Source organism: Sturnus vulgaris, chromosome 4, assembly GCF_052056855.1.
Source record: "Sturnus vulgaris isolate bStuVul1 chromosome 4, bStuVul1.hap1, whole genome shotgun sequence".
Lineage (NCBI taxonomy): Eukaryota > Metazoa > Chordata > Aves > Passeriformes > Sturnidae > Sturnus > Sturnus vulgaris.
The window spans coordinates 31,608,140-31,624,112 of NC_142246.1; the positions used below are offsets into that span (position 1 = coordinate 31,608,140).

At 36.7% G+C, this 15,973-nt stretch overlaps 1 protein-coding gene across 2 annotated transcripts in view; it reads left to right on the plus strand.

The window, feature by feature from the left end:
* CFAP97 (cilia and flagella associated protein 97) overlaps positions 1 to 15,973 on the plus strand; it is a 31,112-nt gene that overhangs the window by 12,713 nt on the left and 2,426 nt on the right. For both annotated transcript variants that reach the window (XM_014889693.2, XM_088163486.1), the window contains exons 4-5: positions 6,620 to 6,879; positions 15,675 to 15,825. In XM_014889693.2, coding sequence (XP_014745179.1) covers positions 6,620 to 6,879; positions 15,675 to 15,825 — 411 coding nt within the window. The remainder of the gene's footprint in view (positions 1 to 6,619; positions 6,880 to 15,674; positions 15,826 to 15,973) is intronic.

The window sequence follows — 15,973 nt, forward strand, 5'->3', positions numbered from 1 at the left end:
TACCTATTTGTGCTCATATTGAAAACTATTCATTTGTAAGCATTTTTAAAATTGTATTAGACAAAAATTATCATGCCTTTACAACTCCTAAAGTTATGCTTGTTCTTGATAAAAGCCAAATTTTCCATTATGCATTTTTAATAAGGTAAAATGAATAACATACTTCTAGTTGGAAATCTCATAGTCTCCCTGCTCTATATTGCACTTTGATTGTTTTTAGATGGGTAGTGCTGATAGCAATTGTGTTTATAAATTTTCAGGTAGAAATTCAGCTTTTCAGTTGTTTCATTATGTTATATAGATCTTTGTGTGTAATTGTCTTGTGATTTGATAATGTTTCCCCTTTGCTATAAACTTTAAAGATATTTCAGAAAATTAATAACTGAAAGCAGTTCTAAACAGATACTAATAAAAAATGTCAAGAGTTATTTCCTCTGCTGTACTCTTGAGTAACTTGAACACAAAAAGAGAAGTATGGCGATGCAAAGAAATAGATCATAAAATACTGTTTTTGAAGGTAATTTCATAAATCACCATGTTAGAAAGCTGGGAATAAGATAAATTGGAAATTTTTCTGATGCTATTTTGCTTGATCCTATGTCTCAGTTATGCAGATAATGAGATGGTTAAGTATATGAGTGTGAACTAAGCACTCATCTGTCTCAACCCATTACGCCACAGATTTGCTCTCTGTATTTAGACAGATCTCGTGATTTCTGTAGTTCAGAGCAGAGTTGTCTGCTAAAATTGCTTTGTATCTCTTTCTTAATTTGTTTGGTATCAATACAATGGGATAGCACAAGGTATATACAGTGCTAAAGAATTTAGTACTTCGTGTTTTCTTCTCTGTAAAATGGGGTTGATACCTGCTTATTTTACAGAAGTGTCTGTGAGAATTAGTCAGGAAATCCATGGTATTAGCTATTATTAACTTGAGGAGGTGGCATGGTGGGGTAAGTAGGGCAATTGGCCACAGACTAAAGTTCTATCCTTGAAGCTTCCACTGACCTCTGTGCTGATAAATCTTTTTGCCTCTTCTATGCCTTACATTTTTAAAATAGTCAGAGCTTCCTCTGTGAAAAGCTCTGTAATATAAATATCATTATTATGAAAGTAAAAGCTCTGTGTTTCTGAATAAAATCTATTGTAGAAAATTAAATAGCAGCTTCAACTGAACATGAAGCAATCACTTGAATTTTTTTTTTCATGCAGTTTGTCACTCAGGAAATAAAACAAGTTTATGATAACTGAAACTTTGTTCTCTTTAGGGATATGTTATCTGTGTGCTCATTCATGCTGAACTAGTGTATTTGTAGAAAAGCTGCTAAGCAGTATCTAAATTTAAAGTAGACTCTACAATATACACATACCCAAACTGTAGAGTTGAACTAAGCATATATAGCTTTTCTGTGGAAATCCATTTAGTGCATATGTTGAGAGTTCAAACTAATTTTCTATATGTATGTGTATTCATATACTTTGTTTTTTGCAAACCTAGAAACTTGTGTTGAGATAGAAGAGCAATTGCTATCTTATTCATATATTTAGTGTTTGAAAAGAGATTGAAAATCTGTGAGATTATTAAGAGATACAGGTTTCCCCGACATCCATGAGAAACTTTGTAATTATGGGGAAAAAAAATGTAACATGTGTAAGACATCTTTCTCATGGTATCAAGAGATAACTAGCAGCCCTATTTAAGCATGTTTAAATAGAGAAAAATTTTACCTGAAAAGGACATTCTCATTTTCTTAATAAAAAGCTAAATCTTAAATTCTTCAAAAATCCCTTTTAAAGAGCTATGTGGCTTGCAATAACAGATGTTCTAGGAAGTATTTGTTTAGAGATACCACAGGGAAATAGTTTCACTCTTAAACTACTATATATTGATGAAGAACTGTAATGTATTTAATCCTTTTATACTTTTCAAATGTGATACACATGTGCTATTGTAGCAGTATAAAATAAAATATCAGTCAAGTGTAAGTATTGAAGCAATTTATATAGGGGTTGCAAAAGATACACTGAAACATGCATGATTTTGCTTTTAGCCTTAATGACGGCTGTATCATCCTGTCCTATTGCATTTTACTTGCTAATTATAAGTTGTGTTTTATATAAGGTTTGGCTGTTCTCATTCTGCAAGGTTATTTCAATGCTTGGAAATTGAAAGCAATAAACAGGTTGTTTATGGCTTAAAAGAGGGCAGGTATCTCTCCATGGAAACCAGCTTTCATAGAAATCCTGTGAATACCAGGAAATTTTCTTTTCTTGCTTACCAGCAAATGAGAAGTAGACAGCACACTGTTCAAGTCGTTATGCAAATGCTGCTGCTTATTTATCATCTACCCCAAATTATATGTAAGGTCTGACTGACCGTAAATGAAAGTAACTAGTGGTTTAGTTAAAATTACTCATTACCCATAGGTAAATCATATTTCAGTGTTCCAAAACTTACAAACTCTTTAGAAACTTAAGTCATAACCTTAAAGTGTAGTGTTGTTACTTATAACTCCTGTTGTCAGTGGCTGCTGCAGAAATAGTCAGGTGAACCATTCAAACACTTAGGCCTTGTGATTAAAGAGTAGTGTGAGTGCATTGATAAATAAATCATTGAAATAACTATGAAACTCAAACATCTGAATTATATTCCATGATCTGTGCTACCAGTATTTAATAGCATTTGCAATCTTACTTTTTCTTTTGCTTATTGATGAATTGTCTCTGGTTTTGTGGGCATGTGCTAACCTTGCTTAGACACCTACTGCTTTGCCATGAAAGTGATGTTGCCAGTGAGTGGCAGCATGCATTCAGAGCATATTTGCCATACATTCCTACTGTGGATTACCTAATTTTCTGTCATAGCAAGTATGTGGAGAATAGGAGTATGATGCTATATAAGTGGTGCTTTGCAGAGGCAGGTTGGACAGATTTTCAGTTAGGTGACTGGAAGCAGTGGCAGCCATTACTACTGATTTGAAATTCAGGTATCAGAAGTGTCTGTCTGAACCATGAAGAGAATGTCACCCCTGCTTCAGGAAGACCTACAGAAGTTTCACCCCACTGCTTTCTAGATTGCTTTGTGATTTATTTGAACATCATTTAAGGAGTGGTGATTTCTTCTGCTTGTTTTGTTAGGAATATGTATGTTGTAGTATTAGTGATGCTCTTTCACTAAAATTATGCATATGCATTGTGTTGTCTCTTTTTTTCTACTAAACTTTAGACTTTCCTGTGACACAGTTCCTATGGAGATCAGTGTTGCATTTGACTGATTTTTAAAAAGACTATCTATAGGTAGGGTCCAGTAAGCTATGGTTTGCTTTGCTGTGATGTTTGCAGATTAAATTATTCCTGAACATAGATCTTAACCAAGTAAAACGTAACTCCAGTTAATTAACAGATTAAAGAACCACAAACCACTTTTATGTACCGTACTTTTACAGTCTTACCTGATCCAGTGCTTCGGTGTATTGCAGTAGTGTTGCAACAGAAAGCTAGCTGTGAAAATTCAAATGGCTTCTTGGGTCATAGAAGTCTAATAATAAAAAGATCATTTGAGGAACTGGAGAGTTATAGATCATTCAATTTTTTCATTCCGTCCTCTTGAAAAAACACTTGCTGCTGCATGTGTTATATTTGGTCTGAACTTCTGATACAAAATTAATGAGTCTTCTGTAATTCAGACATCTATCAATAGGTTACTTAGTTTTGGCAGTTGTCCACTAAGGCTTCACTGAATAACTTCACAACAGAGCCTTTGTGGTGCTCTTAATTCTTTCACTGTATTAATGTATTTCTCTTGAGTTGTGATAAATTCAATATTATGACTGTTAGCAAGCTCTCAACCTCAAAAGTTGCCAGAAAGCTGTTGGCAGTAGTAAAGTCTGTTTCTACATTAAGAATAAATAAACAATAATGAGGCTAAGAATGAACAGCATACTGAAGAAAGTGGGATGGAGTCTCTGCCTGACCCAAGTGGAAAAGGCTGTCTTTGTGGTGAGGTGATAAAAGGTGTGGATGAGGCCCTGTAGAACTGATACATATGCACAGGAAAAAGGCTAAGGAAATGAAGAAGAAAGAAGAGATGAATAAAAAAAAGTCTGTGTTGAAGGGAGATGTGACTGAAGAAGCTGGAAGAGGAGAGTAAAGTTAGTAAAATTTTGTCCTTGCGTATGTGAGAAGTAGTATCCAGTAGAGCAATGCATGGATATGTGCATAGATAGGTATTCACTCTAATTGCCTGAGATATTCTGGTAAAACAGGGGATGTTTAATGCTACAATAGTTGCATGTCATTACCCCCTGGAGATCTGAGTGACAAAGTAACGAAGTGCTTGTTGAGCCATGTATGTAGCAATCGCTACAGGGTTCCTTGAATCATTGTTTCTACTGACCAGCTTTGGGTTAAAAGGGAAAGGCCTTCCTTCCGTATCATTGCTCTGGTTTTATTTTTTCATCACACCTAGCAGCAGTTTACCGGAAAAGTGAACAAGTCAGAAAATGGGTAGTCAGTAATTACCTTGAAGCATTTTTAATCTCTTTACTGCCTATAGTTTATAGTTACATCAAAAGTATATACAGTCTCTGCCAAAGTATAGCCTGCCATCTTATAGTGAATTAAAAGTCATTGACCAGTGAAGGCATGAAACCTATATTTCTAATTGAAAAAGTCTTCATCCAGAATGCCATTGCTTTAAATTGATTTTTACTAGTTGGCATCTTCCACAGAGGCAAAATAATTGTTGGAAATTTGTGCTGACAGTAATTCAGAAATTTAAATGCCTCTTGTAATAGACTTCCTCATCAATAGCATTGATGCCACAAGGCTAGATCAGGACTTGAGTTTAACAACTGTTCTTTGTCACAACCGGATTTCCACTATTGCATATGACGTGCAGTCCTCTTTAACCCATGAAACGCTATGGGTATAAGGCAAAAAGTTAAATTACCTTTCATAGCTCCATAATAATACAATTATCGATTATGTAACATATCTTCTTCAGATATTTGTTCAATTTACTTTCTTCTGGCTGTGCTCTGCAGTGCTGATTTTGCTTTTTTTTTGTCCAATAAAGACATTCTAAAATGTTTTGTGCTGAGGTGTATGGGCAGCTTGATGTGAATTGTGCAGCTCTGGTTATTTTCTTTGCATTTCTCTTTGTCTCTTGTAGGCTTATCCAGACGAGTCTCGTTCCAGGTTTGTCTCCTCCAATAGCGTTGATGGCTGTACTAGTTTCACCTTGAGAATAACTTACTAAACTGTAGAGATGTTTTTCAAGACATTTATATTGTATTAACCTGTTGGTTGGCACACTTGATCTGTGCTAGATGGCATTTGTCTTGGTTTTGAGGTGATTTGCATCTTCTCTTGAAAAACAAAAGCAGAATTTGCTGGTGTGGACAACCTCGCAGAGCTGTCTTGGGACAGTTGCCTATGTTGGCTAGCATGCTGATAGTGCAACTTTACTAATTTCCAGATGAATGTTGAAATTAATAAAGTGTTTAGATTTTGCATTTTGAATACTGTTCTTATATTTCTCAGACAGTAGCAATATTTACTTGCATCAATTCTGGAATGAAATCAGTTGAGATACCACAAGAAAGATTTCATTTCATTTTGAAATAAAAAAATGCTCTTCATTCTTGGGGTTTTTCCACTCTTAGGCTGCCTCGGACATCTCTTGCAAACAGATTGCTAATGCAGAAGTGTTTTCTGAGGAAATACTGCCTGCCTGGGTTTTTGGTTTTTTTTCTTTCTGCTTTGGATGCTTGTTTTGCCTGTGTGGGGCTTTTAGGGGTAAGAGTGAGGGAGGTCTTCTGAAGGCACTGTAGTATTGGAGAAGTGTGGGGAATTGTACAAGTAAGGCTTTTTTGTCTGTGTCTCAGCTCCAAAAATCTCTCTAATCTAACCTGGTACTGCCATACCATAGATAATGCAATGGCTTGATGGGGTAACACCATGACAGCAAAACTCTTACACAGCAGTTGCCAGAAGACCTGCTGCAGAGCTTTAGAAAGCAAAAGCTTAGAAACAGGTTAACAGCACAGCTCCAGTGGAAATGTAATAAATATAGCTGGCTCTGACAAAGAGTGAGCTTTTCCAGTTATCTTACAATTGTGCACGTCAAGCTGCTGTGTATTTTTAAGCGTGCATTCCTTATCTTGAAACCTTATTATCATGGTTTGATTGTTGTGTGCTTACTGTTTTGAATTTTCATGCCCCAGTAATTTTTCTTGTGTTATATGTGCTCACTCATTTCTCTCCATTCATTAAATTTACTTTTCATCATTCCCTTTGCATTTCCTCTACTAACATGATGTAGAATTGCTATAGAAGTTAAGTATCAACAAAATCACTTCAGGAAGTGCACTTTGTGTCTCTGAGTCAGGCTTCTCCAGCGTCAGTTTTCTGTCTGAAACATTATTTCTATTCTGTCTCTCAGCTGAGATGGATACTTTAGATTAACTTGGGAGCAAAGTTTTAATCTTTTTTTTTTTATGTGCAAATATCTAAATACTAATTTTACATTTTAATTCTTGGTTCTAATTTATGATTCAGGTTCCTGAAACTGTGTTTTCTAATCTCCTTGTTTATTTCACTTTTTGCTATTTTAAAGCTTTCTTACAGTTGGATAAAAAAGAACATAAACTAACCATCGATCAGCCATCTAAAGGAATCAGGAAAAATTACTCTTTCACAAATGAAGAAGTACGACAGATTGATCGGGAAAACCAGAGGCTGCTAAAAGAACTGTCCAGACAGTCTGCAAGGCCAAGGAGAAGCAGCACGCTGAAGACGTCTGTAACACCAGCTAGAATGTACCACAGTGCCCTCAACAGGCAAAAAGAGCAGCAAAGAATTGAACGAGAAAACCTGGTAAGTTTTGAGTGTGGATGTGGATCAGTAAATTGAGAAGGACTACCTCTTGTCAGATGAGCTGTTGCTAAATACTTAGAAAATTGATGAGGCAGTGCATGGACCTTTACTGCAGTAAGTCTTCAATAAATTTACATTACTATGGTGTTGGCATCATTGTTCAAATGGATGAGTTTCTTGGATTTTTGGGAGAGAGGTGGGAGTAATGATGGGTTTTTTTCAGATGGAAGTAGATTTTAGTTTATATATGTGTTTGCTCTACTTTGGTATCGTTTACATTAAGAGGAACAACTGTTACTGTAGACACACTCAAAACACTGGATAGCAGTCTGACCGTTCATTCTGCTTCACACGTCATGACTACTAATCTCTCAAAAACAGGCTCGCATAAAATAAAACAACCAATATGATAGTATCAAACTCATTATATTTGAAATACAGAGGATAAGAAAGTCAATGTCAGTTTTGTTTTTTGACTCATAGCTATCTCTGTCTTTGAATATTTGTAGCACTCTGATTACCACAATGTAATGGCAATTACAATAGCTTATTTTACTGGAAAACAAAAATTCAGACTCATTTGTAGGGATATTGCCAGAGTTCTCAAATAATAGAAGTAAAACTGGTTTAAATAAGATACTTTTAGCAATTGAATTGTAATACATACACGTAATGTCATTTCATATCTTCTATGTATTTGTCGGTGTCTTGGTTTGAAAGACAGGTATGGTCTAAGGAAAGGCAGGAGCCCCTTTTCTGCGATGCAGAGTGCAACCCCCCTCCCTTTTAATTATTTTAGGTCCAATTCAGACACCTTCAGGCAGGAGATATGGGGATAAGAATAACAGTTCTTTACTGGTATCTAACAAAGCAGAAAAACAACAACAGCTATAAAAATTGGCAACAGAAACAGTCTAGCTCCGCTCCAGTCCCTTCTGGCCGCAGGCCGTCTCCCTGTGCTGTTACCGGTGCTGTGGGGGCAGGGCAGGTCCCGCGCAGTTGAAGAGGGCTGGGTGATGGCGGCCGCGGCCCAGGGGAGAGAGGGGATGGGGAAAGTGACTCCCCCCTCACGGTGTCGGTCGTGGTGCTCAGCAGAGTGTCCGGAGGTAGTAGGGTGAGCTGGGAGAGCAGCAGAGCGATGTCCAAAGGCAGGGAGCGTGGATCTCAGTGCTGGGATGGCAGGGGAAGATGCCAGAGCAGAGCCCAGGTTGTCTTCCCACTCCAGGAGCCAAGCGAGAGAGAGAGCCCCGCTCCAGACCCCCCTATCCCACCTTTCCTTTTCCGGTTCCCCCCCACTCCCCCTCCAGCCACCCCCCTACGAGAGAACATTATCTGTCGTTTTAAGGTGTAGCCACAATTACTTAGCATAACAATGGGAGAAATTCCACAGAAAGAAAAGCAAAGCATTCAACCCCCAACAATTGGTGTGTTTGATAAAGACGCACAATTATAGTTAAAATAATTGGAAAATGTATACTGGAAGTCATTTATTACTTTTTACTTTCTGTGTAAGTATAGGTTGCAATTTCCTTTTCTATACACATGGAGATACAGATTCAACATGGAGAAAGTTGCCTATTTGGGAAAATTTGTTAGGTTTTCATTCTTCCAGCTTTCAGACATTGGGATTGTTAAAACTTTGCAAATTAGGAAGTTTTCTCCCCAGCTGCACTAGTCTGCAGTTCACATTACACTTTAAAGTCTGAAAGAATTTAGTACAAGATTTTGTTATAGATGTGTGATACTTGTCATTGGCTGGGGAAGAAATGTTTTTAGGCTTTGGTGTGTTTAGGTTGGTAGGAGGGTGTTGATGGTGTTTATTTCAGGTGTTGAAAATAGGTCTTGTTCTACCACATGAACCTTGTTAATAACAAGGATGTATTCTTAGGTGATGGGGAGGAAGTGCTGTGCCACAGTGCCTCAGGATGTAACAGTTATATGCTGTACTGCATAACAATTAATTATTACAGTAAATGAATTTATAGGATATTTTATCGTGCGCTTCTATTTACTCAAAGCCACAAACCCTTTCTCTTATGATAAATTGCAGTGTTGTTCAAGACTGTCTTGTCTTTGCAACTTTTGGATCAAAAATGCAGCAGACCTAAACACTTTGAGTCATTTCACATATAGCTGCTTTAGTACTTGTTAGAGATGAGTGGTGGTTTCATGAAGTCCAAGAAATAGTATTGTTCATTTACTTACTCATTTATAGCTTAGTAGTTGTTGTCAGCAATGTGGGTGGACATGTTTGATATGAGAATTAATATTAGGATAGTATGCTAATTTAGACTATAAAAGCATTTAGTTTATTCTTTTCCCCAAACTCAGGATTATATGTTCTGTTCTTCTTTTTGGATCAGTGATTCATCAGTGCAGCTCTTCCATTTTGTTTAACTTTGCTATAATTTTTTAGCAATTTTGTTTGTTTTTATTCTGTTTGAAGTGTATGTATACCTAGAGCATCACAGTTTGGACATACTGATTTTTGTAGCACTACCTTTTGAGATTACAGGTGTGACATACTTTTCTCTGAGACTGTAAATGAAAGAGCAGCCCTACCTTGAACATTGATTTTTTTTTTTTTCTTTATATTGGTAAAAGTATGTACTTTATGAACCTGTTTTATTCTAGTCAGCAGCTTTCCTCATCTTCATAAATTTAGAGAGGTGGAATTGGCGGAATTCTGTGGAACTTTCTAGCTCTTACTTCTATACAAGGCCTGAGGGTACTGCATACAGAATATGGTGTTTGATACACCTTTGTGAAATGTTTGTTGGAGAAGGATGCAGAGTTTTGTAAATGATTCAAGAATAGAAATCTACAACAGTAGTCTCTGCAGGGGGTTTAAGAGTTTTGATGCAGAGATTTATTTTTTTTCCTGGTGTTGACACAGTTTTATAATTTCTTGTCCTGAGGTTAACAACTTGCTTATGGAAAATGTTCATTTGTTCCACCACAACATTCTTGAAGTCATGCCTGTACTTACTGTTATCAGAAAGTTTGATTTATCTTGCAGGCATTTAGTATCAAAGATGATGCAGTAAAGTAAGTACAATTTTAGGAAATTAGAGAGGAATCTGAGCGGTTTTGTGCTCCCTATCTTTGTGAAAGGGTGCCAAGAGGTACTGGAAAAATATGTCATTCCTACAGACTGTGTTAGAGCATTGCTGGAGTAAAAAGATGCATTGCTCTCATGAACATTAGTTTTAAAGTACTGATTAGAAATTTATGGAAAAAACACAATTAGCAAAACAGGTGACTGCTAAAATTAATGCCAGTATTTTATACTTGCTGCTTTTGACTGCTTTCGTAAATGGAACCTACTTTTGGTTGCTTTTCAGAGCTAGCAAGTTCAGAGTGTGTCTCTTGCCAATAGAGGATGCTGTTGATTCAGAAAACATTCTACTCTTGTGTTTGAAAAGAATTTCAATCCCTCTTCTTCAGGGGAAAGGAACTTAAGTGTGATTGATATGTTACTTTGTTCCCATGTCTGCATATATATGTGTGTTTATCTGTATTGATACAGTAATCATTTTACCAGTGTGAATAAGAACTTCACTGAACTTCATAGACTAAATGCCATTGAAAGTTTTAATGATTTATTGTGTAATACCTGGCATATACAGGTAAGTGTTTGGGGTCCTTTAAATACTGTTTTGTAGTCATCACATCATTCTTCAGTGTCACTTCCTCGGAATTTAGAAGAAATTCATATCTCTCTGTTGTGTTCTGGTGGATTTTTTCATCATTTTTATTAATTCTGACTAGGATTTAGGTGTTAAGCTCAGTGAGCTAAGCTGCTATGTTCAGTCAAGTTCCTAGGGAACAGCGACCTTTTGAGTTCACATTGGAATTTCACTGAAAGATCTCAGCAGCTCTGGTGGAGGCAGTTCTCAAATCTTCGCTCAGGAGGGATAAGGGTGTTCCTTTTTTGTGGATATTTGGTCTTTCCATGCATTCCTGCACATTTTTCTATACCTCATGTTGTTATGGCTCACTGCACATAAGAGTCCATGTTCTTCATTCCCTCACCTCTTTTTCCTACAAAATGTACCCTAAGCCCTAAAAGATCCAGCTCTGATCCCAGTTCCAGTATAGTAACCCTTCCAAACAAATTTAAAAAAAAAGTCACTTACTGTGTTTGTCTGCAAGGGCCATCTCTTTTCACTTACTTGGTTTCCTGAGTCCTCTGTGCTGCAGATTCATTATTGCTCTGGCCACCGCTTGCTGCAGTCAGTGGCCTCTACCAGCACAAGGATTCTTCAGGGAGACTTTCCCTTCTCTTGCAGTCAGAGCTGACATTGTCCTGCTGGAATCCTGAATCTCCTTTAGAAAGGCATTTGCTGTACTGCCATAAATTAATGTGTATTCATTTGTCTTCATTTCATTTAATGGTGCAGATGTGCTGTCATAGTTGGGTGGGGAGTAAAGGGCAAGGGAGGGATAGTGCTTTTGGCCATCCCCCTACCTGGCTGACACCATGTACAAAGAATATTCCTTTGATCTTGTGCTGCACTATGCCTGCCTTGCCAGCTGTGTTGTGCTGCAACAAGGGGAGTAAATTCTCGGCCTGCAAAGGAGTAGGAGGAAAGCCACTGGTTCATCAGGATTGCACCTGAGCACATTGTACTTTCCTTCCTAGAAGCATTCCATACTGCATTTTCTCTGCCTTCTCTTTGTCCTGTCCCCAAGGACTATCTCCAGAGTTAGAGAATATCACCGAGTTTTGGATGCTGCACATTTCGGTGGTTGAACCAAGCTTGTTCAGTCTCACTGATCTCAGTCTGGAGGAGAAAGCTGTGCAAAATGCAGTTATGAAAGACAATGTAGTCTCATGTGTGGTCTTAGGAGCTCAGAAATACTCATGTTGTATTATTGATGACTCCTCAGAAACTCAAGCACACAGAATTTTATATTATATTTTCACTTACTTCAAAGGTGAAACTTCACTTAGTTCAAAGGCGGTGTATGCCAAACCAAAAGACAAAATGTTGGTAGTTCCTGAGACTAAAAAATGCAATGCCAACCGGTTTCCATGGCCTTGTCATAATGGGAAGCTCTCAGGATTTGGGATTGGCACACAGATGTGCACGGTTAAAATATTTTAGAGTACAGTACAAATATAGTATAAGTCTGTGATGACAGTATTTAGGCTATAGGCTCTTTGTGGTCAGATTTTTAGGGTTTTCAGATTCCTGACCCAGACTTGAGATTACCATAGCACTGCTATGTGAATTATAATAAAGACTGACTAATTGGCATGTTCAAGGAAAGTTTTGAACACTTCGCAAACTGCTTAATTTTGTGGGATTTTCTTTTCTGTGCTCCTAGGCTACTTTCCTTGTCATGTTGCCCACCACACATAAACTTGATAGCTGTTCAGTTAAAAAGACTTTTCTTGTAAATTGAGGACCTTTAAGAGTTTTCTGACTGCTAGAGTTTGTAAGGTTAGAGCTAGTTAATGCAACTGGCAATTAAAGAAAATTACAAATACTTGTATTGATAAGAACAGAAAGCTGTTCTTGAGTGCAGTTATCTGTTTCCCCCTAGACTCTGCAAAGGGACAGTGTGATCACTAACATCAGTGACATTAGAGGAGGTGTAATATAAATAAATTTGAACAGCTGTCAAGGCACTCTAGTCAGCTGATTAGGATTCATAGGAGGTGAAACTGAAGCCTTCATACTTTTAACAAGCAGAGTAAACCAAGGAAAAGTAAAATTTTTAACTTTCTCTCTAAACTTAGTTTAAGAGTGCTACATTTTCAGTGGTTTTTTTCATACCTTTGTCAACATAGCTGCAACAGAGTCTGTTCTAATTATGTTTGCGGTTTTTTTCGTTTTTTGACAGAGAGCTTAAGAATTACTTTCACTGCTCTCCTGATGTGTCCAAAATTGAATTAGCAGATTTTCTTTTGGCCCACTGTATAGCAGCAGTTTTCTGATTGTGTTGGGTTTCTTTGTTCTCAAACTGTTTGCATTTCTGACATTTCTGTCATTGACAATATGTGTTGTAGTATCTTTATAGATACTAATCTATGTCCAGATGTCTAGATTTATAAAGGATTATCCTATTCCTAGAAGGTAATCATGCGGGAACACCTTCTGTGACTTTTCTTTTTTTAATATTCTACTTTTACTGTAAACTCAGTATTAAAGTAAAAGAAGATGGGGGAAATATAAGCCAGGGAAGTCTTTTGCCAAGATGAGAGATCATCAATGATACAATACTATATATGATTTGAGCTTGAATCAAGAGCTCTGAATACCTACAATGTAATTTAGAGCAACTAATAACATTCCTGCCTTTAGTGTCTGTTCCCCATTTTATTTTTGTTCCTTAAAATTTGATGGGGCATATATATTTGGTTATAAACACCTGAGTTATGTTCTGCAATCTCATTCTTTGATTGTTGAGATCAGTGATGAAATATCTATTTACTTCAGTGATGCAGGATTAAGGGACCAGAGATTTGATACTTCAGAAGAACGAGGAAAGTGTCAGCTTCCTTCAGTTCATTTCTCAAAAGGAGAACATAAAGAATTAGTAGATTTATACATATGACTGAAAAACAACATTTGCTCAAGGTGCTGGTACTATTGTACCAGGTAGTTCCTCATTTAAGGACCTCAAGATTGTAGGGTTGATAATATCAGATTAGTTCCGGGTTACAGATTTAGTAGGTCAGGACTGCGGTTTCACTGTGTCGATGCATTTGTTTCTGCATGCAGCAGGCTGTTTTCCAAATGGCAGAATTCACAACTGAAAATAGCATGGAAGTTAACATGCCCTGCGTACAATCCACAGCAAAAGGCAAGGGAACCACAGGAGCTCTTTTCTTATTGTCTAGAAAAGCTTTCCTTCAGACACTGCTGCACCACAGAATCTGTATCTGCTTTTTCTGTAGCTCTTTTTGCCCCCCCTTCATTAATGGCAACTTGATACTTTTCAAAATACAGGCATAAAAGCAGACAATTTTATTGAAGCTAGAACGAAGTAGGCATATATGTGTGTATATATATATATATATATATGTATGTATGTATGAAAACCCTGTTTGGTCAGAATCAAGCTTGAAATTACTGCAGTGTTAAGGTATGCAAATTCTATGAAGCTGTTACAGTTGAGTGCAGACTTGAAACATGTTGATCTCTCAGAGAAAAGTAATTTCTCCCATTGACCTGATCTATTTGTGATGGAACTGAATGTATTGAGAGCTTCCATTTTTAATAATGAAGGTAAAATAAGTGATCTCTGTATGTCTAAATATATATAGTTGAGGAGATGTGAATGAAGTTGTGAGAAAAATGTTGGCTATAACATTTAGAGACAATAACATTTAGAGACAAGTCTACCATTTCATGTTCTGTACTTGGCTTTAGTGAAGAGCTATTTCTAGCTGAAGTCCTTCCTTTGACTTTTGCTTACTTAGGTATTCCTGCTTGACGATGAACTGGCTGGCACTTGACACAAGTACTTGTGACATGTTACATCTGAGCCAAAGTCACTTGTCCTTTCTCTCTCGTGCACTCTATGCAGGTTTCCCGTGCCCATGCATAAACTACCAAGAGTTTGTAGATTCCTGTTATAGTTAGACAATGACAATTGACATCCTGTGAATACTGTACTATTTCCTAAGTCACTTATTATATTTTTTTTTATTCTTATTAGAAAAAGAAAAAAATCAGTACATGATTGGGTGTGCAGTTTAATGGTGATGCAGTTTCTTGATCATACATCTAGACAATGCATCTTATAGAGTTGTCTTTAGTACTTTGGAGACTTACTGTAAATACAGTTTGCATTGTCTCTTGTTCATAGGGTGCATGTCAGAGCCCAGACCAGCAAAAGTTGTGTCATTGCCTAATGTTTGCAAGCCATCAAATGAATTGAAATTAGTTAGAAGAGGAGCTAAATAGATCTATGTGAGGCAACTAAAGGTGCAATATATTAAAAATGTGAAGTTGTTAATTGGAAGTTGTATACATGTGGTATTTCCCAATTTTTCATCTTAACAGATCCTTTTTTATATTATTGAAATGCCTTAAACCAATAAATTCTGTTTCAGGTAGAAATAATTAACACAGAATAGGAAATTATATCTTTAAAATACTATGTAAGTAGTTATTCCAATATATCCCTTGCTGTGTGATTTCCAGGGCTAATTTCAACAAGAGGAAATTGTCTGTATCAATAATTTTAAATAGAATGTCTTAAAATTCGATTGTGGATAAAATGAAGTCTTGTAGATGTGCTTTTCTTTTGAAATTAGTTTCACAGAATTGCGTTCAGTAATCCTCTCTGGGCTTCGTATAGGACAATATTAAATAGTCTGTTTGCAAAGCAAATTTTTATTTTTTTTTAAATCTCAAACTACTCATTCTTCTGGAAATTTAGACGGGAGGACTAACCAAAGGTAGGATTAGAATAGTGGAACCCATTTCTTCTCTACCTTTGGTGATAGTCACCAAATAGACATATTGTTTCAAATCACTGTAAGGCACTGAGAACTGTGAGGTACTAGAGATGTACTCAGTGCAAGGGACAGTTACAGTTTGTGTCATAACACTGAGAAAAGAACGGAATAGCAGTTCTATTATTCTAATTCGTATTGTTCTAATATGCTGGTCACCAGTGGAGGAATTCCTATTGTGTACTGCTAAAAATTTTGGGGCTTTTTGGAGTTCAAATAAAAATCAATTTGTGACTGTTTGTTTGCTGTTTGTTTGAACTGTTTGCAGCATCTTGTTCATTCTTTGTCTTTCTTGATGACATTTTTCTTCAATATTAAGGCTTTCCTGAAAAGACTGGAAGCAGTGAAACCAACAGCTGGTATGAGGCGTTCTGAACAACTGAGAGACTATCACCGCCAGATGAGCTACCTGACTTCTTCACCTTCTGTAAGAAGGGGTAAATCTCCTTTTAGCCATCTTAGTCCTCCAAGTAAGTACTTTGAAGTTGCAGATTATTGCATTTCTTTGCATATGTTTATCTTTATATAATTCAGAATTGTGAAGCACTTATTGTTAAGAATAGCAAATATGTTCTTTGTCATCTTTAGATTGATTATGAAATGGAAGTCATCAAAATG